This window comes from Rhinoraja longicauda, chromosome 8 (assembly GCF_053455715.1).
Source record: "Rhinoraja longicauda isolate Sanriku21f chromosome 8, sRhiLon1.1, whole genome shotgun sequence".
In the NCBI taxonomy this organism is placed as follows: Eukaryota; Metazoa; Chordata; class Chondrichthyes; order Rajiformes; family Arhynchobatidae; genus Rhinoraja; species Rhinoraja longicauda.
The window spans coordinates 65,277,451-65,302,795 of record NC_135960.1 but is presented as its reverse complement, the minus strand read 5'-3'; the positions used below and the strand labels follow the sequence as shown (position 1 = coordinate 65,302,795).

Genomic DNA, 25,345 nt, shown 5'->3' with positions numbered 1-25,345 from the left:
AGCTTTATTTTTAACAATTTCATCATCATTTGTCACAGAGTTGTCTGGCACGCAAACAGGATCCTTCTGTCCACCATGTCCCTGCTACCAACTTCTGCCCTGCTGCACTAATCCCATGTGGCTACATTAGGTTCTGATCCTTCTAGGCCATGGCTATTTATGTGCATGTCAAAAAGTCTGCTAATTGTAGCAATTGTATCTGATTCCACCTCCTCTGGTGGTGAGTTTCAGATATCGACCATTCTGTGTCAAAAATCTTCCCCCTTAAATCACCTTTAAAACTTCTTCCTCTCAACTTATACCAGTCGCCTCTTGTTTTTGATACCACTGCCCCGGGGGAAAGATTCTGACTGTCTACCCTACTCCTGTCTCTTATAATGTTATATACATTTATCAGGTCAGCTCCAGTCTCCTTTGCTCCAAGGAAAACAAACCTAGACATCAATCAATAAACAAATTGCACAAGAAACTCAGCAAGTCAAGCAGCATCTGTGGAGGCAAAGGGATCGTCAGTGTTGTGAGGCAATATCTTATGTCAGGACTGAGTGTGTAGCAGAGAGATGGCTAGTACAAAGAGATGAGAGGGAGGGGTGAGGCAGGTGCTGGCAGGTAATAGATGGAACCAAGTGAGGAGTGAGATGATGAAGTTGGGAGACAGCAATTGATAGGAGATATGTAGATACTGCAGCTGAAGGATAACAGATAGGTCACACAAGAGTGGCGAACAGAACTGGATACAATGATATAAATAATGTTTGGATTAGCCTACCATGCAGGATGCTGTCCAATTCCTCACTGACGTCCATGCAGCCAATATCTGCTGCTCTCCTTTTATCAGTCTTCCTAATTACTTCCTCTTAAAAACTCAAATCAAAGTAGTGAGACAGAATTTCACCTGCATAAAGCCATGTGGACTATTACCAGCTCTTGTCTTTCCACATGGACAACTGCAAATACTTTTATAAATTGAAGATAGACACAAACTGCTGGAGTAACTCAGCGGGACAGGCAACATCTCTGGAGAGAAGGAATGGGTGACGTTTCAGGCTTTTTTTGTGGGTTTTTTATTTATTTATTTTCCTTTGATGTTTTATTTGAAATTAATTACCCTTTGTCTTGTTTTGCTCATTTTGGTTATTTCAGGTTCTGTCTTCAAACTTGATTTCCCTTGTTTGCTATTTTTAATGTTATAATAATGCTTAAATGTTCTTCTTACAGCTCTATATTTCCCTCTTTCTTTTGATGGTGTTTTACTTCACGCCTCCTGGGATTTTTATTTCTTGATCTCCTCAGGTCCCTTTCTAAGTTATCTGATCTCTACTGCTTTAAGGAACATAAAGCATTTTAGGACAATGAGAGATGGAATTCTGAAAATAAAATGTTCCTGCAGATACCCTTTCTTTAGATAGACACAAAATGCTGGAGTAACTCAGCGGGAAAGGCAGCATCTCTGGAGAGAAGGAATGGGTAACGTTTCAGGTCGAGACCCTTCTTCAGGCCCTGCCCGACCCGAAGTGTCACCCATTCCTTCTCTCATGTCCCGCTGAGTTACTCCAGCATTTTGCGTCTATCTTCGGTTTAAACCAGCATCTGCAGTTCCTTCTTACCCATTTCGTATACCCTTTTTAAAATTTGCTTTTATATCCAGCGATGGTGTTGCTGGGAGTGGTTATGCAAATAGTTCTGTCACGAAACACCCATCCCAATCAAATATGAGAGAACGGGTTGATTTCATTCCTCCCAGTTATAAAATCATATAAAGTAAAGATGTTTTTCTGGACGCAAATGTTAATCCTACTTCTATTAGTCCATTGCCATGCAGGTTGTGACTCTTCAAGTGCTAATCCAGGTACTTGTAAATGTGATAACCCCACGTTTGTTTACTGCCCTTGGGCCAGCACTTATACGGAGATCAGTATGAATATTATGGTCATTGCATTCCAAAAATAATTAATTTGGTAAATATTGTATAGTCTTTGAAATACTGCTGAAATAACAGATTCAACCATTGTCTTTGATGTCAATTGAAACAGCTGAAACATTTTCTAACTGAAAGGATTGTATCAAACATTTGTAGATAATAAGAACTGCATTAAGAGAATATTTAGTCAATATGCTTGTTGTGTTTTCTCCCTAGGTCCTAAGCCTTCAAGCCTCAGTGCAAGTGATGAAATGCATTCTCAATTTGGTATGGCTGATTTTATTTTAGTACCTGTTCTAATGAGTAGCATGTAGACACTGCTGTATTGTGGGATGGTTCCACGTCTCCTTGGACTAAAAGGAATATCTGGTCACTTGTTCCTCCTCTCACTGTACTATTGATGAGGGGTTGCATAATGTTTATTCTGTGTAAGGTTACCTCATTTACAGAAATTTTAATGAAACATTCATTGACCCAGTATGTTAAAGTCTGCAATCAGGTGCAATAAATTGATGCCCTTTTTGTAGAATTCTAGTTTGTTTACTAATGCGTGTTATCAATAGGAAGAACGTGTTCAGCAGACAAGCTTGCTTTATGTAAGAATTGTGAAATTGTTTGAAATTGGCAAGAGCTATCCGATTGCCACCATAGGATGTTCATATTCTGCCTACAAACAATTAAGACTAATGGGGAAGGAATACTGCAATTAAAATTCATATTTACACAGTATTAAATGTTAGCAAATGATGGATTTTGTCAAGGCTTTATAATTCCTTTTCACCTTTATGTTGGAATGACAAGTTGCCTTGGGCTGTTGCTTGGACCTCCGCCTACAAGATTTTGAATTTCCTTACTTCATGTTCTGGTTCTGTCATAATTTTACTTGGCCTTTCCACTCTTGATGCTCTACTTTTTCTGGATACACCAGCGGAGATGAAGCACTCAAAAGTTATGAAAGAATTTTCCTCTCTTTATTGTATAGCGTTTATTGTATATATGTGCGTTAACATATAGAGCACTGCTGTCTTATAACCGTTTCAAGCCACTCCACGGTGGAAAGAAACCGGTTTTGAGGTTATTGGGAGATTTTATAATAACAATTACTAAAAACTTTTAACTTAAATTTGCAAGAATCGGCATTTCCATATGAAATTGCAAAATCATTGTGTTCACCATCCTCACTGCGAAGCAGAGTATTATTCTATTTGGGGCACCTCTGGTTTGTCAGCTACACCCCATGAAGAACACATTGGGAGTATTGTGTTCCATTTTGGGCACCCTGTGTAACTAAATATAAGCAGGCTTCAAGGATTTGGATCAATGAATGGAGAAAGAACCTTTTGAGAGTAAAACAGCTGTATTTATTCAAACAGAATACAAGAAAATTGTTGATAAAGCAACCAGTCTAATGCCCTTTCACACATCCGAGACTCCTGTCTGTGATGGTTGGCCTTGTGAACCCAAAAGCGCTGACATCACAGTCCAGGCATCCTATCTGCCTCCCTGAAGGTGGTCTTTCTCTCTCTCCTGAAGGTGAAGTTCCCTCTCTTACGGTCGGTGCATACACTTATATAATAATTTCTATCTCTGAGAGCAACAGGTGACTATGTATCAAACAAGCTATCCTCCTTTATGCCATGAGAGCATGAGCTATTTGTCCTGTCAGACGCTGAGCTAGTCCTGGATGTCTCTGGGAAGACAAAAGCTTATTTTAGTGACCTTGTGATTTATCTATCATTTTTCAGGCAGACCAAAGTTTCATCGAGCTGATGATCGTCCAGCAGTGCTTGATTTTTGTGTCGTTCTGTATCCCTGGGAACAGCCTAAAGATCAGAGAGTGATTTATTAGTTGCTTGTGCTGAACATCGACAAGGACCCTTACTTCCGATTCTAGCCCTTCTTTGCAAATGATCTGTCCACACAGACATGGCAGCATCTGTGGAGAGGAGAAAAAAGAGTGGGAGTCCGCAGGTTTGTGTCTAGACTGCGATGGAGAGAAAGGGAAGAGTCAGTGATGTGGGAGAGACTATGACCAGAGGCCATAGAATAAAAGGACACACCTTTAGAATGGAGATGAGGAGGAATTTCTTTAGTCAGAGGGTGGTGAATCTGCAGACTTCATTACCACAGAAAGCTGGGAGGACAAGTCAATGGATATTTGATTAGTCAGGGGTTATGGGGAGAAGGCAAGAGAATGCGGTTGTGAGGGAAAGATGGATCAACCATGATTGAATGGTGGAATAGATTTGATGGGCCAAATAGCCTAATTCTGCTCCTATAATGTATGAACATGAACACGGGCGATGGATTTATCACCAATGCAGCCATTCCGAGGGCAGTGATATTGGGAGTGAGACTTCGACCACGCGAGAGGGATCTGAGGGGTGAGCTCGTCTGACCTTCTGCACTATTGCTGACTGCACTGGTCCCAGGGGTGGAGCACTGATCTCCAGAACTGGGAAGGGTTTGGTGCACTTCACACCAAGAACAGTCCCTTCATTTCAATGATTGAAAATGAAAACTGTTCCAAAAGCTTTCCATTCATTTATAGAACATAAAATATGTTTAAGTAAGTCAAATTTTTAATTTAATTTTTTATGTTATTTAACAACTTTTGGACTTTAAAAAAAAATGTATTTGACAGCCATGGGTTGTCAAAGGGTTGTGACAGAGCCACAAGGTCTGCTGCCTGAAGTCTATTCAACCCCTATGGACCACAGCCTCATGAGATGACTGTGGCAGTGAGACCAGCAGAGCATTTAGACTTGAGGTAGTGCAAAAGGCATGGCTGCAGGATTAATGTGCTGAATATAATCAGGATTATCCAGCTCACTATAATTCTTTTTCCCAATGGTCTTTATTGGCAATTCCGAATGTTGCCGTTGATTTGAAGGTATGTTGAACAGGAGATTTGTTCTCCCGGCTCGAAGCTGAAAGTATCTGGATCAGGACTGAGTGAAATAGTTTGCTTAATACCCTTAAGCTGGTGATGGGAACCTTGTCTTTCAATGTGGATAGACACAAAATGCTGGAGTAATTCAGTGGGTCAGGCAGCATCTCTGGGGAGAAGGAATGGGTGACATTTCGGGTCGAGACACTTCTTCATTGTCTTTCAATATGGCTGACAGGGCTTTAACTCAATATCCAATTTGAGTCGTCTTTGACTGAACCCAGTTGTTTTAGCAAATATGAACATTGCATGAGAAGTGCTTCTAGAAACTATGGCCAAGTAACTTCATATTTTCATTCATGTTAGAAATAGATATTACACATACATTTTTAAATGTGAAAGCTATGGTCAGCACTTTTCACTCATCCATAAAATGGCAAAAGTCAAATTTATTGATATATGGCCAGATTTTGCAGATCATGTCAAAGGAACAATGTCTATCCTTGATCTTTTTAACAGCCATCAATACATTTTAACGTGCTTTTGAGCAGAAGCTTGTTCTAAATTAATATCTGGTTGAAGTCAAAATCTACTCAAGGTTTATGGCATCTGTGAGAAGGGAAATCAACAGAAGCTATTCAACAACTGAGGTTAAAAAGTTCTTCGATGGGATAAATTTAAAGCAGAAAGAATAAATCTGTAAAACTGATTTTTTTCGCCGAAGGATGTGACTACAATTGTAAAAGTTGGATTTTTATGACACATTATTTATTTATTATATAATTGATGCTGTTAAAATCTCACCTCTTCTTGCATGCACAAGTTGTAATTTTTAGACCCTTTAATATTTAACAAGTAACCTGTTACAGCCTACACTGCATTGCAATTATCTTGTGGCCAAGTCTATTATGAAAATTCGAGTGAAGGACCAGGCTATGTCTGAAGGCAGTTGTACATTAACAATGTCTGTGAAAAATTGAGATGGCTTTTGCTCAATCTATTCACTTAATAACAGTGAGCCTTCGGCCTCTTTGCTATTCATAATCCAAAATCTGATTTGTTATATTTATTGAAGAGCCAGGGTGTGACTCTGAATTGACAAGATAATTTCAAGCCTTTTTGAGCCTGACCTGACACTGGAAGGAAACCAAACAAAGCTTTCTTTGAATTTTCTATTGAATTTTGGCATCATCAACAATTTTTTGATGTCCACCCTTAAATGCTCTTGAAAAGCAATGATGAGATACTGCCGTGAATGGCTGCTACCTTATTGTTAATGTACTTCGTTTAGTCAAGGCTTTTCACCCACTGATTGTGTAGGAAAGGAAATACAGATTCACTTAAAGTAGATGTATATCTTTGAGGAGATTACGAAACCATTCCAAATCTTCTACCTTTGTCCTTCTAGGTGGTGATGGCAACAGGGATCTAAGCATGGTATTGAAGAACTTTTGACATGTTGTTGTAACCACTGCCATCTTATAGATGGTACTTGCATCTTATACTGCATCTTGTACTGCATCTTATAGATGGTACTTGTATAAAATACCCAGCCTCTGACATGTTATTGTAACCACTGTTGTTACGTGGCTGTCTTAGTTTCCAGTTGGCCATAACTCTGGGGATGTTCATTCACAAAATGCTGGAGTAACTCAGCAGGTCAGGCAGCATCTCGGGAGAGAAGGAATGGGTGACGTTTCGGGTCGAGACCCCGATGGGGTTTTGAAAATGGCAATGCTGTTGAATATCCTGAGAGGTGAATAGATTCTTTAGGAGATTATCATTGTCTGGTATTTGAAGATTACCTGCCATTTGCCAACCTAAGTATTGCCAAGATTTTGCTGCATACGATAGGGAAGATTTTGGGGGATATTGGCCAATTTACAGACAAATGGGACTAGCTTAGATGGGGCCTCTTGGTTGGCATAGACAAGTTGGGCCGAAGGGCCTGTTTCTGTACTGTGTGACTCTATGCCTCAACATGATGAGCTGAACATTGTGAACTACGGTGAATCCCTATTTTTGACAACGTGAAGGGAAGCAGCGGAAGGTCAAGGACACTGGTCTGAGCATCTCCTCCATGGTTGACCTCTGGCATTATTGGCCGTCAATAACCACAAATATTCTCCATTGTACCTGGTATGCTTCGAGCAATCTTGAGGACCCAATTAAATGTTATTGGGGCGTGATGTCAAATACAGCGATTGCTGTTTTGATGTCAAGCAGCCACTCTTACCTCTGCTGTGGAATTCCACTGCTTTTGGAATAACCTGTGGTGAAATTGGAACTGAGAACCCAATCTGACATAATTAGTGAGTTAGGCTATCTATCATTTGCTGTTGACTGTGAGTAAAGTAGCGTAAAGTAGCATTTAAGCTCATTGAATTAGTTTGCCTTTTGTGAAGAAGATGAATCTTAGCAATCTTTCAACATTGGACAGATAGTAGTTTTATTGCAATACCAAAATATCTCGACTGGGGCTGCTGGGGTTGAAACGTTCAGACCTGAAATGTTAATTGTTTCTCTTCTATTCCAAAGACATGCAGATATGTCGGTAAATTGGCTTGGTATAATTGTAAATTGTCCCCAGTCTGTGTAGGATAGTGTTGATGTGCGGGGATCGCTGGTCGTTGGGCCGAAGGGCCTGTTTCCGCACTGTATCTTTGTTGCGTGGCTTGCTGAGTCTTTCCAACATTTTAAGCTATTATTCTACATGTCCAGTACCTGTAGCTTTTTGGTTTATTGTTGACCAGGTTCTCCAGCTGCACCTGGTCCCAAAACATATCTTAAGCACTAAAAACGTAGCATTTCAAGTGCAGGGTTAAATGGCATTTCCAAAATACTCCATGGATAACTGTTGGGTATTTAGCCAAATTTAGTTTGAAATTATCAGAAAGTTGGAATTTCTAGTCCAGGGTATTTTCCTAAAACAAGATTGGAATCAGGTTTGAGTTTAAGTTGGGTTTATTATTATCATGTGTACTGAGGTGCAGCGAAAAGCTTTGTTTTGCATGCTATCCAATAAAATCTGATCTTACTATATAGAAATACAATCTAGCCAAACTCAAGCACAAAAGGTAGAATGAAGGGAATGGCACTGTATGCAGAATCTGGTTTGGGTTTATTATTATCGTGTGTACTAAAGCTTTGCTATCAGATACAGCGATAGCCTGTGAAAAGCTTTGTTTTGTCTGCTATCCAAACAGTTCAGGTATACCATCCATAAATACAATCAAGTGAAACACAGGTACAGTAGATAGAGCAAAGGGGAAGATACAGAGTGCAGAATATAGGTCTCATCATCATAGCACAACAGTTCCAGAGAAAAGACCAATATTCACAATGAGGTAGAGGTGAGTCGGACTATAGCTTAGCTTATGGAAGGACCATTCAGAAGCCGGATAACGGAGGGGAAGAGCTGTTCCTGAGTTGGTGGTGTGAGCTTTCAAGCTTCTATATCTCCTGCACGTTGGGAGGGGTAGGAGGAATGACCAGGATGGGAAAGGTCTTTCCCAAGGCAGCATGAAGCATGGATGGAGTGGTGGTGAGACTGGTCAGCATTGTGGATTGGACTACATGCACAATTCCCTCTTCATAAGTTTGTAAGTGATAGGAGTAAAATTAGGCCATTCAGCTCATTAAGTCTACTCTGCCATTCAATCATGGCTGATCTCGCCCTCTCAACCCCATTTTCCTGTCTTCTCCCCATAACCCCTGACATCTGTACTAATCAAGAATATATCTATCTCTGTCTTAAAAATATCCATTGACTTGACTTGAGTCAAGAATATATATCTAATTCTGTAGGATTTTGAAAAGTAGATGCAATATAGATTCACTTTATGGGTTAATTTAGTTTAGCAATCTTTGGAAGCAGCTTGCGTTAAGTATAAGGAAAAGGTATAATTGATTAAAATTAAGTGTACAATATTTCAGCTGTGTTCTGGACTACTTTGAATCAAAATATATGTTCATATTAAAGAAGAATTTATGGGAGCTTGTCACATAAGGAAAAGTTGGCAATAGTTAATGGGGGCGTTTTAAAAATATATAATAATAACAGGAGCAGATGTATGGCAGTTTGTCCCAATGATTGCTAAGATAATGTAGATGCAATATGGATTCATTTCAAGGTTCATTCATCTTGGTACTCCTTTGGAAGGAGACTTTTGGAGGAATCATCCATTGTTCCTCGAAACACATAATTTCTTAAGAGTATATTTTTCTGCCTTCATCGTCCCAATTCCATACTAATTAAAAGACAGCTTCTGGTAAAGGGTATTAACCCAAAATAGACAATAGACAATAGGTGCAGGAGTAGGCCATTCGGCCCTTCGAGCCAGCACCGCCATTCAATGTGATCATGGCTGATCATTCTCAATCAGTACCCCGTTCCTGCCTTCTCCCCATACCCCCTGACTCCGCTATCCTTAAGAGCTCTATCTAGTTCTCTCTTGAATGCATTCAGAGAATTGGCCTCCACTGCCTTCTGAGGCAGAGAATTCCACAGATTCACAACTCTCTGACTGAAAAAGTTTTTCCTCATCTCTGTTCTAAATGGCCTACCCCTTATTCTTAAACTCTGGCCCCTTGTTCTGGACTTCCCCCAACATTGGGAACATGTTTCCTGCCTCTAACGTGTAAAACCCCTTAATAATCTTATACGTTTCGATAAGATCCCCTCTCATCCTTCTAAATTCCAGTGTATACAAGCCCAGTCGCTCCAGTCTTTCAACATATGACAGTCCCGCCTTTCCTGGAATTAACCTAGTAAACCTACGCTGCACGCCCTCGATAGCAAGAATATCCTTCCTCAAATTTGGAGACCAAAACTGCACACAGTACTCCAGGTGCGGTCTCACTAGGGCCCTGTACAACTGCAGAAGGACCTCTTTGCTCCTATACTCAACTCCTCTTGTTATGAAGGCCAACATTCCATTGGCTTTCTTCACTGCCTGCTGTACCTGCATGCTTCCTTTCAGTGACTGATGCACTTGGACACTCAGATCTCGTTGTACGTCCCCTTTTCCTAACTTGACACCATTCAGATAATACTCTGCCTTCCTATTCTTACCACCAAAGTGGATAATCTCACACATCCATATTGAACTGCATCTGCCATGCATCCGCCCACTCACACAACCTGTCTGTTACCCTGCAACCTCATAGTATCTTCCTCACAGTTCACACTACCACCCAGCTTTGTATCATCTGCAAATTTGCTAATGGTACTTTTAATCCCTTCATCCAAGTCATTAATGTATATTGTAAATAGCTGCGGTCCCAGCACCGTGCCTTGCGGTACCCCCACTAGTTACTGCCTGCCATTCTGAAAGGGACCCACGTGAATTTTCCGCGTTTCCGTGGATTTCCGCGTTTTTAAAATCCATTTTCCGCGCTTTTTGCATGGTTTCTGCGTTTTTCACTTTGCCAAATAAACGGAGAAATCAGATCGAAAAAAAGAAAGAAAAAAAAGTAAACGATGTATAGACTTGTAATGAACACTAGGTTCCGCTAGAGGTCACTAGGGGTTCCGCGAGAAATCCCCCCCGCGCGCCTTGGAAGTCTCCCCGGAAATGTGGCACCCAGGCTGGGCAAGGCAGCCAATCTCGATCTCATCGGGACTTCCATGGCCAATCTGTCCATGAGGTCGCTGGAGGTTCCACGAGAAATGCCCCGCGCCGTGGAAGTCTTCCCAAAAACGTGGCATCTAGGCTGGGCTAGGCAGCCAATCTCTACCTCATCGGGACTTCCACGGCCGATCGGTTAGTTGAATTTGCCACCTGCGGCCGGGGCTCTGGAACTCCAGCCCAGCTGGAGCCAGCAAATCTATCCCCATAGCCGACTTCCTTGGCCTGCTGGATAAACTAGCAAAGCTCTGGAACCAAGAGTGCCAGAAAAGCAGTGGTGGAACTGTAATGAGTAAATATTAAATTTAAGTGCAAGATTATATAACTAAATTAATTAAGTCAGAGTTAAAATATAAAACACAGCAGAAAGGCCAATGACCACCTTTTTGGGCTGATTATCAATTAATGTGCGAATTTACTTCAAAATGTTTTTAGTGTACAGTGACATCTTCACATTATTTTGTAATGTCTTTTTTACTTTGAAATGCACTAAAAGAGGCTTGAAACTGGTAATTTTGTGTGTAAGTTTTTGACCCCCGTTATACGCCTCGCTCGTGCAAGCACTCTGATCTTTTCCTCTTTTTTTTAACCTCACTCACATGCCTGAGTTAAGGATTAAGTTAATTTTTACTGAAATTACGGCAAGCCTTTATCAACAGCTGGTCAATGGTTCCCTCGTTTGTGTTCAACGTTTTTATAAGATTCCCTTGAGTAATATTTCTTACCTTGTTTTAAACATTTTGGTCACAAACAGATTTTCTGTTTTGCAGGCCCCTCGAGAGGAAACTGTGGAAAACGTTCCAACGTCTTCCAATGTCAAGGAAGAGGAAGGCACATCTGAAATGGCTAACGATTTCCCAGAAGAACCAGATCAGCCGAACCTAGATTGTCCAAAATTGCTCTCAGTTTCAGATGTTGATGATGCAGTGGACACTCTTAGGATTTATATTACAATCCTGCATTTACTGAACTGGATGATGCTATTTAGTGCACCATCATTTATTTATTGGTTGAAAAATCTCAGGTAAGAGCTGTTTTTTCCAGCAATTTGGGTGACTGCAAGAAAAACTGCACAGATAAGATGGGAAAGAAAATCTAATTCATCAGTTGATGATTCAGTATTGCAGTGAATTTTGCAAATTGTTATTATTTTCCTCCTGATCTCAAATATTATTTCAGAGTAATATTTTTGTTTCATTAATCAGGTATGCCAGAAGACTCAATCCTGACCCTTATGATATTGTTGCAACCATCCTTGTATTAACGATGGGGATTCTCATTAATTCACATTCAACGTTTGTTAAGAAAAGGTATTTTTATTATTTTTCTATTCCAATAACTTGTTAGCAAAGTGCACCGTGCGTTTTACGCTGGACTTACACTTGTTCCTGATACTGTACTTACTAAATATATCTTGAAGAAGGATAACAATTCCTCTACAAAATCTTTTGCAGCTCTTCTAAAACAGGAACTTTAAAAATTTGTAGGTAAGAACTGCAGATGCTGGTTTAAATCGAAGGTCGGGACCCTTCTTCACACCCGAAACGTCACCCATTCCTTCTCTCCAGAGATACTGCCTGTCCCGCTGAGTTACTCCAGCATTTTGTGTCTACCTTCAACCTTTAAAATTTGACAGCTTAGACATTGATGTGCAATTGTAAAGAATGCAGCCCGACAAAAGCATGTGGTAGCTATAGAGCACTGAAAGGGGAGAAGCCCAAGAAATATAGAGTGTGTCGGGGGTAGAGTGGTACATGGAAAATTAATAGGACAAAGGGGGGGGGGCACAAAATATCACTGGCAGATAAGATTAAATAAAATCTTAGGTCATTTTATATCTGTTATATCTGTGCTTGAAACCAGAAGTTGTTTTAAATGCATACTTTTCATCTGGATTCAACCGGGAGAAAGACATTGTAGTTGGAGGTTTCATTCAAGAGCACATTAAGATTAAAAAGAAGGTATCAGATGTCTTAGCAGGCATTAAGTTGGATAAATACCCAGGATCTCATGAGATGTGTCCAGGCCGCAGTGCGGGGCAGAGGAGGAGCTTGCTGTAGGCCTGTGATTTAGTGCTTGCATCCACACTGCGTACTATAGCTCCCTTTATGTTTTGGCCAACTTCGTCACAGCATAGACAGATATGGAACACTACTCATTCTTCCGATTAGACAACACACCCATTAATCTCACTCTGTATCCTGCCACTCAGCTAATTTGCACACATGAATTAGGAGCAAAAGTAGGCCTTTTGACCATTAAGGCTGCTCCACCATTTCATAAGATCATGGCTGATCTGGTTTCATCCTGAGCTATGCATTCTTCTCTATCTGTGGTGGCCTTTCATCCCCTTAACAGTTATTTGTCTACCTCTGCCATTACAAGTATCCAAAGACTATTCTGACTGCCTTATGAGGCCAAGAATTCCAGAGCCTCATCCCCAACAGAAAATAATTGCCTCCTGTCTGTCTCAAATGAGCAACCCTTGTTTGTAAACAGTGAGCACGAGTTCTAAGTTCTTCCATGAGAGGAAATATCCTCCTTGTACCCATCCTGTCAAGACCATTCAGCATCTTCCATGCTTCAGTCAAGTCTAAACTCCAGCAGATGTGACCATCGCCGATCCCATCTTTCATAAGCCAACCTGCCCAATTATTTAAACCTTCTGCCTACTTTTGTTTTAAGTTCCCTTATCAATATAGGATAATATTCTATTCGCTCACCTAATTACTTGCAGCATTTGTAAATTTGAATCATGCACTAAAACACCCAGATCTCTTTACATCTTAGAGCGCTACAATGTCATCACTGAGGTAATAAATTGTTTTCTCATCTCTCATACCAAAATGGACAATATCACATTTTACCACCTCACCAATGACGTTTTGCCAGATCATTGGCTGGTCACAACCTATCAATATCCCTCCAACATCCTTTCCTATCTATATTTGTGTTCTCAGCTTATTGAGTAATCATACATTTGGCGATTTTATCCAAGTAATTTGTGTAAATTGTAATAATTTGAGGTCCAATGCCGATCCCTGTGGCACACTATTTTATATCTTGTGACTAGAAAATACCTCTTTTTGCCAACTCTTGTTTCCTGTTGGCCAGTGAACTTTCTATCCACATCAATAGGTTATCTTCTACACCATGAGCCTTTCCACAATACACTTTGATGAGGCACCTTATTAAACGCCATCTAGAAATCTTTGAACAAGAACTGGTTCCCCTTTATTCAAAACCGATGTTATTTGTTGGACTAACTCCAGTGAATTAGTCAGATATGATTTCCCTTTCACAAAGCCATGTTGACATTGCCTGATTACTCCGATTTTTTCAAAATTCCCTGCTATTCCTTTCTAATGTTTCCCAGATAATGAATTAATTGGCCAGTAGTTTACCGTTTCTACCTCTCTCCAATTTGACTAAAGGATATATATTTGCCACTTTCCATCTTGTGGAACCTTTCCAGCATTGTGGAGCCTTCCCCAAATGTGGTGAATTTTGGAAAACGAACAGCCTTCATTCACAAAACCTTCAGCTTTAGTTACAATGTCTTGTAAAATTATTGCTTGAAATCCATGCAAATTATATCTGTAGGAATTCCTCTGAGCATTACTTTACTCCCAGTCTCATCTGACATGACCCAGACCTTTACTTGTCTATGCTCACGCTCTGTGATCAACTGAAAATTTAAGGTGTTCAGTAACTCTACCCTTACTTTGAAAACTCAGGTATTAGACAATAGACAATAGGTGCAGGAGGAGGCCATTCGGCCCTTCAAGCCAGCACCGCCATTCCATGTGATCATGGCTGATCATTCTCAATCAGTACCCCGTTCCTGCCTTCTCCCCATACCCCCTGACTCCGCTATCCTTAAGAGCTCTATCTAGTTCTCTCTTGAATGCATTCAGAGAATTGGCCTCCACTGCCTTCTGAGGCAGAGAATTCCACAGATTCACAACTCTCTGACTGAAAAAGTTTTTCCTCATCTCAGTTCTAAATGGCCTACCCCTTATTCTTAAACTGTGGCCCCTTGTTCTGGACTCCCCCAACATTGGGAACATGTTTCCTGCCTCTAAAGTGTCCAACCCCTTAATAATCTATTGATGGCTAAGGTATGTAAATACTTTAGATATCTTGGTTAAGGTATTTCACATTAATAGATATTGATATTGATCTAACACTTAAACTTTGAGCTGAAGCGTTTCTTTAACTACCCGAGTGACATACATATTTTCAAGGGAGAATTAAAACAAATAATGGTGGGAAATCTGGATTCTTCCTGACTGTTTCTCCTGGCAATCTGTGGAGGCTTATTGGTTGTGTTCAGTCAAAACGAGATGGATATCTTTCGTGACGTTCGGGGAATGAAGGGTAAATGGGTTTATGGATGAAAAGCAGCTCTAATGTTAATGGATGGCAGAATATGCTCAATGGGCTTGATGGCTTACACCTCCTGTTTCTAGTATCTTGTGGTTGTGGAAATTTATTAACCCATGGATGTTCTAACTCTTTAATGCCTCTATTTTCGTCATTGCTGGCAATTGTTTTTATGTTAATATGCTGAATCCGTTTTCTTTTTGAGTTCTTGTCGGAATGCCCAGTCGGTTGTTGGTTTCCTGTAGAGTAATTTCTGAATGTAACAATTCAAGTTTTGTCTGCCCTTTTATTACTTTCCCTTACAATTTCATCTCTATCTGTTTTCAAGGGATCCATCCTCTTTTCCAAATATTTGCACTTGAACAATTGCGTGTTAATATTGATTTGCCTTGCTAAGTTATTTTTGTACCTGTGTCTTTTTGCTGCTTCTGTTTATACCTTAACCTCCTATTCCCAGATCATTCCAGCTGGAGCTATTCAGTTAGGAAAATTGGGATTCCTTGAATTTGAACTTGTGTGGAACATTGTTATAAATATTGCACATTGCATGCCTGTCAACATGGACACAGGCACTTTGCTATCTCCCAGCCCTTGCGTAGCACTACGAAGTATTCTAATGCATATTTTCTGTCTTTATTGTGACCTGCCATTAAACTTTGAGTTTTCTTTATCGCGGTAAGACATTATAAAATGTAAACACGTTTCAAGGTTTAATTCTCTGAGAAACTAATGATGGCTTTTATTTTTCAAATTAGTAAGCTACTGAAATATACAGCAAGAATACAGCTCTTCTTGGTCATTGCCATGACAGCCTTTGGATTAGTACACTTGTACAGGATTCCTTACTTTATTACCTTTTCACTGGCTTTATATGCACTTTGTTGTCTGATATAAATGACTTTGCAACATAATGAATTACAGTTGAATCATTGTACATGCAACACTTCACAACATGAATGTTTTGTATTTTTTTAAGTAATGGTGCTACATAATTGTGTTTAGTCCTTATTGGCATGCCTCTTCTGAATTGTTCCATCATGTAACTTGTTTTAAAAAACACCCTTGTATTTGGACAATCTAGTTTGGTGATATTTTACTGCTGTTTCTAAGAATGATAATGCAAAGTATTGTATCTTTGAGCTATCCAAGGAAGTTGACTGTTAGATTGCTGTCAGTGCTCATTACTAATTGCCCTGTGTGTGGTGATAGATGTTACTTAAAGCTTTTATATATTACACCTTAACGCATATTTGGTCATTCCCAAAGAACATGTTATGGGTGCCTGTTGAAGGAAAAATTGAGTATAAGAGAGCTTTTTAAAAATGTCTATGAAATTTTGGGTTCTGTCTTCAATTTGCCTGAGTAAAGAGAAATTATGTAGGTAAAATGACGTGGACATTTGAAAAGGAAAGGTCTGTAATGATATTGAAGGCAGGCATGATTAAATGACAAAATAGTTAATTGGAAAGGGACCAGTAGGGAAACAAAAGAATGGTGCAGAGGAGTTTTAAATGAAAAGAGCAAGGTCATTGTTGACTGAAAATATGATCCGATATTGACAAAATCAACTTGGTGTCAGAAAGATTAGTTTAAAAAGTTTGTGCTGCTCCTTAAGCTTTTGTTGAACTTCATTTGCACTGTGTAGGAGGCCAAAGACAGAATGGAGATGAGGCAAAAATCTAAAAGTTAAGAGTTATTCTATTGAACACCAGATCTGAACTCTGTCTCTCCTCGGACTTGGGGTGTAGTTTCTTTAGTTTAGTTTAGAGATACCGTGCGGAACCGGGCCCTTCGGCCACCGAGTCTGCACCAACCAGCGATCCCTGCACACTTACACTGTTCTATACACACTAGGGACAATTTACAATTGTACCAAGCCTATTAACCTACAAACCTGTACGTTTTTGGAGTGTGGGAGGAAACCGGAGCTCCCGGAGAAACCCCACGCAGGTCACGGGGAGAACGTACAAACTCCACACAGGCAAGTAACCCATAGTCAGGATCGAACCCAGGTCTCTGGCACTGCAAAGCAGCATCTCGACCGCTGTGCCACCGAGACGAAATTGTTATTTTGCTTGAAAGGGTTTAGTATCCTGTGGACAGTGGGAAGGGAAGAAATAAATTATTGCATAAGAAAATATCTTGGGAATATGAAAGTATCATCCGGGCAATTAAAGGAAGACCAAGGTTTTGCAAAGGCAGCTCTAAAAACAACAGCTCATTATTTCAATTGGCCTAAATCAATGCTGAGTTCAGTAATCTCAGATCACTACTGTTATACTACTGCTACACCCATTATGGCTGTTGATAATGATTCTGATAGTGTCGTTTACAGCTCTGCACGTATGCCTTAAAATTATGCCTTTTTCCCCCCCCCCCTTTTTCTGAGGCTTTTGAATCATTCTATGAATTTTGATAGAACAACACTGGGCATGAGCCACTTTAGAGCCTTTAATGTGATTTTGAAGTAAATTGCACAGAAGTTAATTAATTCCCCATAGTAATACCCAAAAGGAAATTTAGACCTCATTGTTCTGGGAGCAATCATCCTTTGGCAACATGATATCACAAAATATATTTGTTTCGGATAATTGAAAGCAAAGTCCCATATGTGCATTTATTTTTCCCCTCTTGATCCACATCCCAAAGTTACATATTGATCTGATTCACCTGTTTACTCTTCATATTCTTGATCCATCTGATTCCATGAGGATTCCATCCAGTCTACCTAGTCTTACAATTCTCTGAGATCCCAGATGAAAGCCTTAATTGTCATCCTTCCCTTGGGTGAATCTTATCACTGTCCCTATTGCTTTAACCCTCCCACTTCTTCCACACATATTAGCCGCGGGACAGGCTGAGATCATTCTGACTCACCAACAACTACCGCACAGGAAGCTCAAACATTACCGGCACCTTCACCCCCTCTTACAAAGTGCACACCCATCCACTTGCACTACTGAAGTTTGCAGCAGGGTACACACCCCCCAAAATAATCCTTGGTGACCCACTGCAAGGGTGGTGCACCCGCTTTGATGTACTCAAGTTTCTAGCCTACATGTTCTTAATTTTTCCACATTTACCTTGCACCTTGATCCCAACTGGCTTTAATCACTCTTGCTTTCCAGGAGTATTTCCAGTTTTGGTATGTAACGGAAATGTGACAAGAGGACACCAGTTATGAGAATATACAATATGAAGAAGGGTCTCGACCCGAAACGTCACCCATTCCTTCTCTCCTGAGATGCTGCCTGACCTGCTGAGTTACTCCAGCATTTTGTGAATAAATGAGAATATACAATCTCATTCTACAACCAAAATCCCTCAAGTCATTTTTAGCTAGGCCTATCAATGGTGCATTATTATCCAACAACTGTTGGTCTGTAACTACAGGGAATTCTGAAAAGTAGATTATCCTTACTGAAGGAGATTTGCGAGATAGAATCAGGTGTCTCCCAACACTCAAATGGGAAGCGATAAAACAGGGTATTACAATCACACCACAGGACATAAGAATAAAGCTCCACTGAAATTCTTCTAATTTATTGTAGTTATTAAATATATTACTGCATCCACTAAAATAGTAAATAGGCATTTCAGAGAATTGCTTTTATTTTTTTGTGCTCTGCCATGCAGTTACATTATTTCAGGCATAGGTCATGGGAATATTACTTAAAGTGAGTTTAGATAGATTTTGACAATTATTGACAGTTCAAGAAAATGGGTAGATTCTCTTTTGTATCTAGTGCCACAGAAAACTTTACACAAAATGCAGGTCATCTATTTTCCCAGGACGTTTTGAAGCTTCAATTCCAGTTCTTCGGAAGCAAGCACATCAGGTAGATGTTGAGGATAAATATTTTCAAATTTATCCTCCCAGACAATCAAATTGTCGGTCGAGTAAAGGTCAAAAATTTACAAAGGTATACAATGATACTGTTGAATTTCTTTATCAAAGTAAAGATCTTTAGTTTAGATATTATCAAGCTCAACAAATCTTTAAAATTTTTGCCACGAATTGTTCATGTATTTGTTCAGAGTCGCATTTTGTGCGTCTTCAGATGTGGAGGATGCGCTGCAATGTTCTTCCAGGGTCCATCTTCTCAAGGTACAAATAAGTGGGGCATGCAGGGAACTATACTCCTCTTCTGTATTAGGTTAAATTATATATTCCTATTTCCAATTGATATTTAAAGTTGACATATTAGAAAATAATGAAGGCAATGATTTTATTCCTTGTAAGCCTATTAAATGAGCGAAAGCAAAGTTCAGAGTTTTACTATTCCACAAGCAAATGGCACTGTGGATGGTATCCTGACATTGCAAATATTATGGATATGGCAGCACAATGGTTAAATTGCTGAACTATTCTGAGAAGCCCAATGAATTTGAATCCCCGCACAGCACTCGGTGAACTTAAATTCAAATAATAGAACAAATCTGAAAGGAAAAGCTACTGTCAAAAAATGTAATCATGAAATGACTCAATTGACATGTTAGGTTTACAAACGCCATTTCAAGAAAGAAATCTCAGAGCCTGGCTCAAATGCCAATTTTAACTGCCCACTCAACTGGTGCAACACGCCACACATTTCAGGGGGCAATGAGGAAATAAATGCGACATTTGCCAACCCATGAATAAGAAAAAATGAAATTGTTGGTGTGTCAAATACAACAGATGTTTATCGGAAGTGATTCCTTGAATCTTGCATTAGATTCATGGTAGGTGGTGAGGAGACATTTGCTGAACTCGTGGTTTCTTAACAGAATCCAATTGTGCTTTATTTCCTGGCCTGATTGGGAACTCATCATGCTGAGAATCTCAGATTTGTAGACAAATCTAACGGTTCAAGTTTATCCTTGGTCTAAAATAGTGGCAAATAATCCTCTAAATCTTTTAAATATTTTAAATTTTAATCTGCTATTTTGTTGAAGGTGTTATTCTTATCAAGATTATTTGTTAGTACCTAAATAAGCTCATTTCTATTTGTAACGTACAGCCCAACTTTAGAAAATGACACCTCCATGGTGACGAAGGGTAAAGCCATTGCCATTTCTACCATTCTTGATTAGCGTCTATCTAAAGAGAACACTGTTATCATAGCCTGTCACTGACATGCGCAACAAAGTATCTAAACCAAGTGACCTAACATCTGTGGGTTTTAAACTCGATGCTATCACTGATGTGACTTGTTTCACTTCAAAACTGCGATCTTAAATAGAGTCTCAATGAGCTAACAATTTTGAAAGTATATTTGTGAAATTTGTGCGATGGAAATTCTTTTGTAATCTATTGATGCAAATTATGTTGCTTTTGAAACAAAATTGCATTCGTAATATTTGCCACATTTATACAATCTAATAATGCACAGTTTTTAATTGTTTTTTGTGCTGACAATCAGTTGTGATAGTAAAATATAATTAATCAAAAAGATGGTCATGTCATTTTTAAGAGTTCAATCGAATTAAAAGGTATTAAATTGTCTGATACTTTTTGCAGTACTTCATTTCTACTGGTAAAGTAGAAGATTGATTTGTTTCTCAATGTTCAGTGTTGACAATCGCACGTTCAAAGCTTCAGTACTGTAAAGTTGTTTTCATTTGTTAAATTGCTTTTCTGTTATGCTATGCTGTTATGCTGAGAGAGTGATAAGTAATATCATTGGAAACAAACACAATTGGTGTCCATTTTGCTGCCTCAAAATCTCCATGATTACACCAAGAAACTTTAGCTCAAAAGAGAATAACACCATCAACATAGAGATTTCATTTCTGAAAGTATTTCAGAGAACATCAATAGAAACTTAAAAGTTTCTATTGATGTTCTATGAAATACTTTCAGAAATGAAATCTCTATGTTATTCTCTGCAAATTGAGATGGAAATAATTACTTATTACTACTAACAAACATAAATAAATCTGACCAATGATACCTTACACTGTTAATGTCACAAAAGGGAAGCATTCCCATCAGCCCCATTCCCTGATTTGCCTGAATCCTTGCAACTCATTGCACACAAGCCCATCAATGCACCTTTGATTCCTTTTGCTATTAATCCACACAATGGGTGATTTGCAGCACCCTGCCAGCATGACTTTTGAATAAGGGAGACAACTGGAGACATGAGGGAAAACCCACATATTGGAGAGAGCATGTGTGAACTCTGCAAATAGTACCAAAACGCAACAATTAAATTCTTACTTGCAGCAGCACAACAGGTTTGTATACCCCATGGACTGCAGCAAAGCCCTTAGTGTTTGGTGCATTGCAGATGCTTCTCCATCAGTTTGACTAGTCTTGTGGTAGGGATTCCAAAGACCACAGAAACATAAAAGGTAGGAGCAGGAATGGGCTACACATCCCCTCGGGCCTACTATTTAGTAACATGATGGCTGATATGATTGTAACATCAATCCTGCCTTCCCACCTACCCTCTGTAACCCATCACCTGCTTGTCAAGTGTATGTCTACATCCTCCTTAAGAATATTCAGATTCTGCTACCGCTACACTTTGAGGAAGAGAGTTCCAAAGACTCCCAACAGTCAAATATATTTTATCTCATCTCTGCTTTAAAAGGGTGGCCCTTCATTTTTAAGCAATGACCCCGTAGTTCTAGATTCTCCCACAAGAGGACACATCTGCCATGTCCTCGCTCTCAACACCCTTCGCAAACTTCTATGTTCGATCAAGTAATCTCTCATTCTTTTAACCACCCGAGTGCCTGAGCTGCCCAATTTTTCTGCAAAAGCCATCCGAATTTAATGCATTAGTCTATTTTCTAGTTCTGTTTTGCACTAATGTCTTGTTTATGCTGTCGTTCTCCTTTTTACTCTGTGTAACTTATGTATGATTCATATTTTGTGTGATGTCTGAATCAATGTGCTGTGATGCTGCTTCAAACACGATTTTCATTGCACCTTTACCTCACCACACTTGAGCATATGACTCGACTTTTAACTATTTTCAGTGCACTTACATTCTTGAAAAACGAGATCAATTCACCATGCCTTTTTTAACTGAAGCCTGACGTTCTTTCTTTTATATTCCATTCCCCTTGGTAATAGACAATGACATTCAGTTAGGTTTTCTAATTGCCTGCACCATCGTAGCCTGTGAATCATGCAGTGAGATACTTGGATCCCATTCCAGCTCAGAGATTTGCATTCTTTCACCATTTCGATGTGCTTTTTCATTTTTCCTGCCAAGATGGTCAATTTTACATCTTCCCACAATATAATAATAATAATAATATTCATTTATTGTCATTGCAACGAGTACAACGAAATTAAAAAATAGCCAATCCTGACGGTGCGTACAAACATATATGCAATAAATGCAAAAACAAATAAATACAATTAAATACAATTATATTAAGTACAAGATTTTTTAACGGTGTTGCCTAGTGCAAAGGTAGTGTTCAGTTCTCGTATGGCCCTGGGGTAAAAACTGTTCTTAAGTCTGTTTGTTCTGGATTTGATCGACCTGAAACGTCGACCAGAGGGCAGATGAACAAACAGACGGTGGCCGGGGTGGGATGGATCTTTTATTATTTTGCCTGCTCTACTGAGGCAGCGTAGGCTGAACAGGTGCTCCAGGGAGGGCAGTGAGCAGCCGATGATCTTCTGGGCCGTCGTGATGACCCTCTGAAGGGCCTTCCTGTCCTTTTCTGAGCAGCTGGCATACCATGTGGTTATACAGTATGCCAGCACACTCTCGATGGAGCAGCGATAGAAGGACAACATGAGCTTCTCCTGCAGGTTGGTTTTCCTGAGGATCCTCAGGAAGTGGAGTCTCTGCTGTGCCTTCTTTACTGTGGTGATGGTGTTGGTAGACCAGGTAAGATCCTCTGCGATGTGCGTACCCAGGAACCTGAAAGCTGGTACCCTTTCCACACAGACCCCATTGATGTAGAGTGGGTCGTAATCTACACTGGTTTTTCTAAAGTCAATTATAAGTTCCTTTGTTTTGGAGGAGTTCAGGACCAGATTGTTCACTGAACACCATGCTGCCAGCCTTTGGATTTCATCCCTATAGGCTGTCTCATCTCCTTCTGAGATGAGTCCAACCACAGTCGTGTCATCCGCGAACTTGATGATGGTGTTGGTGGGATGGGTGGGGGCGCAGTCGTGAGTGTAGAGGGAGTAAAGGATGGGGCTCAACACACAGCCCTGTGGTGAGCCGGTGCTCAGTGTAATGGTGGAGGAGAGGTGAGGGCCTATTTTGACGGTCTGGGGGCGGTTGGTCAGGAAGTCCTTGATCCTTTGGCCACTCATTTAATCTGTCTATATCACTTTGTAGTCTCATTGTCATCTTTCATGATTTACTTTCCAACTTGCTATGGCCTGCCTATAAGTGAGATTAGAGTCTTGATGCAGAGATTATAAACTTGGGATATTGTCCATTATTTGGAGCATTCTGTGAAGGCAATGGCAATGGTGGTACTTCAGTGTTATGAGATGCTTGCTGATGAGTGAAGGAAGATGAAGGTCACTGCTATTTAGCAGACCATGAGTACAGACTTGAGATCTGGGTCTTCAAGTACTTTTTCAGATGGCCATAAACCATACTGGTGCACTAGAGGCAGTGGTAGGTTTCTAACATATGTAAAGAGACTTGCATTGACTATGTACTCATCCTGGACCTGGATGGGTGAGGAGAGTTCTGTCATGTAGCTGGACAGGTTGGTGTAGAAGCTTTGTCTGTCAGATGTTTAGTTGAAGGCCCAGCCTCTTGTTTGCCTTAGGGAAGGAATCATGATGATTTAGAGCCAGTCTCCAAATAAGCACAAGTGCAAGGATCATTTTGCTTACTGTAACTCTGTGGCTAATGTTGGAGTGATTTTGAGTCAACAGTGGAGATGAGGGTGGTTGAACAGTTTCCTGGTTCATGCTGTAGATTAGATTAATTCCAGTGGGGTCATTGGAGATGACATGAAGTTTTATGAAGACAAGGTGGACAAAATGTTTCAGCCTTGACTGACCCAGTCTGCATTGGGATTAGGTCTGTGAAGTTCACGTGCATGCCGTAGAGGAGCAAAGGGTGAAGAAGTTCAATACAACTACATACTCGAACAGACGCCAATCCTCAGTTTCTAAAGCCAGCTACGTTTGAGAAGGATCCACTGGAATCCCTCTTCACTGATGGAGCCAGAGGTTTGAAGTTGGTGCTACTCTTTGCAGTTTTCTTGGATTTGTCACCCATTGTGCCTCCCAATAGATGAAATCCACATTATAACTGGCAGGAGCTTTGTGGTGTCTGGAAAGAAACCATTCAGAAGGATCTTTCTCTGCTGTAAACACCAAGGAAACGTCTATAATTATTGCAATCAGACCCGCCCCCATTACAAAATGATGATATCTCCTTGATCAGTAAATGGCAGGGCCCAGGAGAGCATGGCAGTACTGAGAGATTCTTCAGATAGAAGTACATAGCTACATGAAAGTACTGACTCAAGTAGACATTGTAGCAAAGGAGGCATTTGGTATGTTTGCTTTTTGATCTTCAGCAGTTGGGTTAGCAGTTCAATTTGTTGCCAGAGTTGAAGAGATTTGAGCAGCGTGTTGCAGAATGGAGTCAAGTACGTTCATGTCAAAGACTCGGTTGAGGAGATTGTTAGTGTGCTTTGCAGCAGGCACTGACTGCCTCTCTGTGATAAAGTTCATGTAATTGCTAGCTCTTGCAAATGAGACATTAGGTATCAGTTTGATATATTTGTGAACAACCAACAGCAACATCTGAAATAAGTTGAGTTTTGCTTGATCTTTGAGTTGTACTTTGGAAGGATGCGGAGGTATGGAGGTTGTCGACAGTCGTTACTTTCACAGCTGCCAGTGGAGCACGTCCATCTGGTCTTTTTTAATGTTGCCAACATCTTCTGCTGAGCAATCCGGAGCTACAATTGCACTGATTTTTTTTTCATTGAAAGATGTAGCTTGGAAACAGGCCCTTTGACCTGTCTAGTCCATGCTGACCATCAATCGGCCTTTCACACAAGTTCTATGTTATCGCACTTTGTCATCCACTCCCTACACAATAGGGGTGATTTACAGAGGCCAATTAAACTACAAACTCTCACGTCTTTGGGATGTGGGAGGAGAACTTGGAACCAGGAGGAATCCCATGCGGCCACATGGAGAACGTGCAAAGTCCACAAAGATAGCACCTATGATCTGGAACAAACTCTAGTCTCTGGTGCCGTGAGGCAGTGGATCTATCAGCTGTGCCACTGTGCTGCCCTGAGGTTTAAGAAACCTGAGCCTCTGTGCAAAGACCCTATGTACATGGGAAGGGTCCCTACAAGTTATCCTGCATGGCGATTCCCTCTTCCATGTGCAAGTCCTGATAGCTGAGTAACAGACTGCTGCTGTCCAAGACTTCTGTAGTTATCTATCTCAATCCCTATGTATCACTGTTTGAAGACATGATGGTCCCAGAGTGAACTGCCAACTGGAATATACAAGTATAGTTCTAAAGTGTCAAGGCTTCCAGCATCATTGAGAAGGTTATCATCAATCTT

General features: G+C 40.2%; 1 protein-coding gene across 2 annotated transcripts in view; it reads left to right on the top strand.

Moving 5' to 3' along the window:
- pgap1 (post-GPI attachment to proteins inositol deacylase 1) overlaps window positions 1-20,312 on the top strand; it is a 113,767-nt gene extending 93,455 nt beyond the window's left edge. For both annotated transcript variants that reach the window (XM_078404140.1, XM_078404139.1), the window contains 4 exons: window positions 2,138-2,188; window positions 11,212-11,465; window positions 11,647-11,751; window positions 15,583-20,312. In XM_078404140.1, the coding sequence (XP_078260266.1) occupies window positions 2,138-2,188; window positions 11,212-11,465; window positions 11,647-11,751; window positions 15,583-15,721 (549 nt within the window). In that variant the 3' untranslated portion in view covers window positions 15,722-20,312. The remainder of the gene's footprint in view (window positions 1-2,137; window positions 2,189-11,211; window positions 11,466-11,646; window positions 11,752-15,582) is intronic.
- Window positions 20,313-25,345: the final 5,033 nt, after the last annotated feature.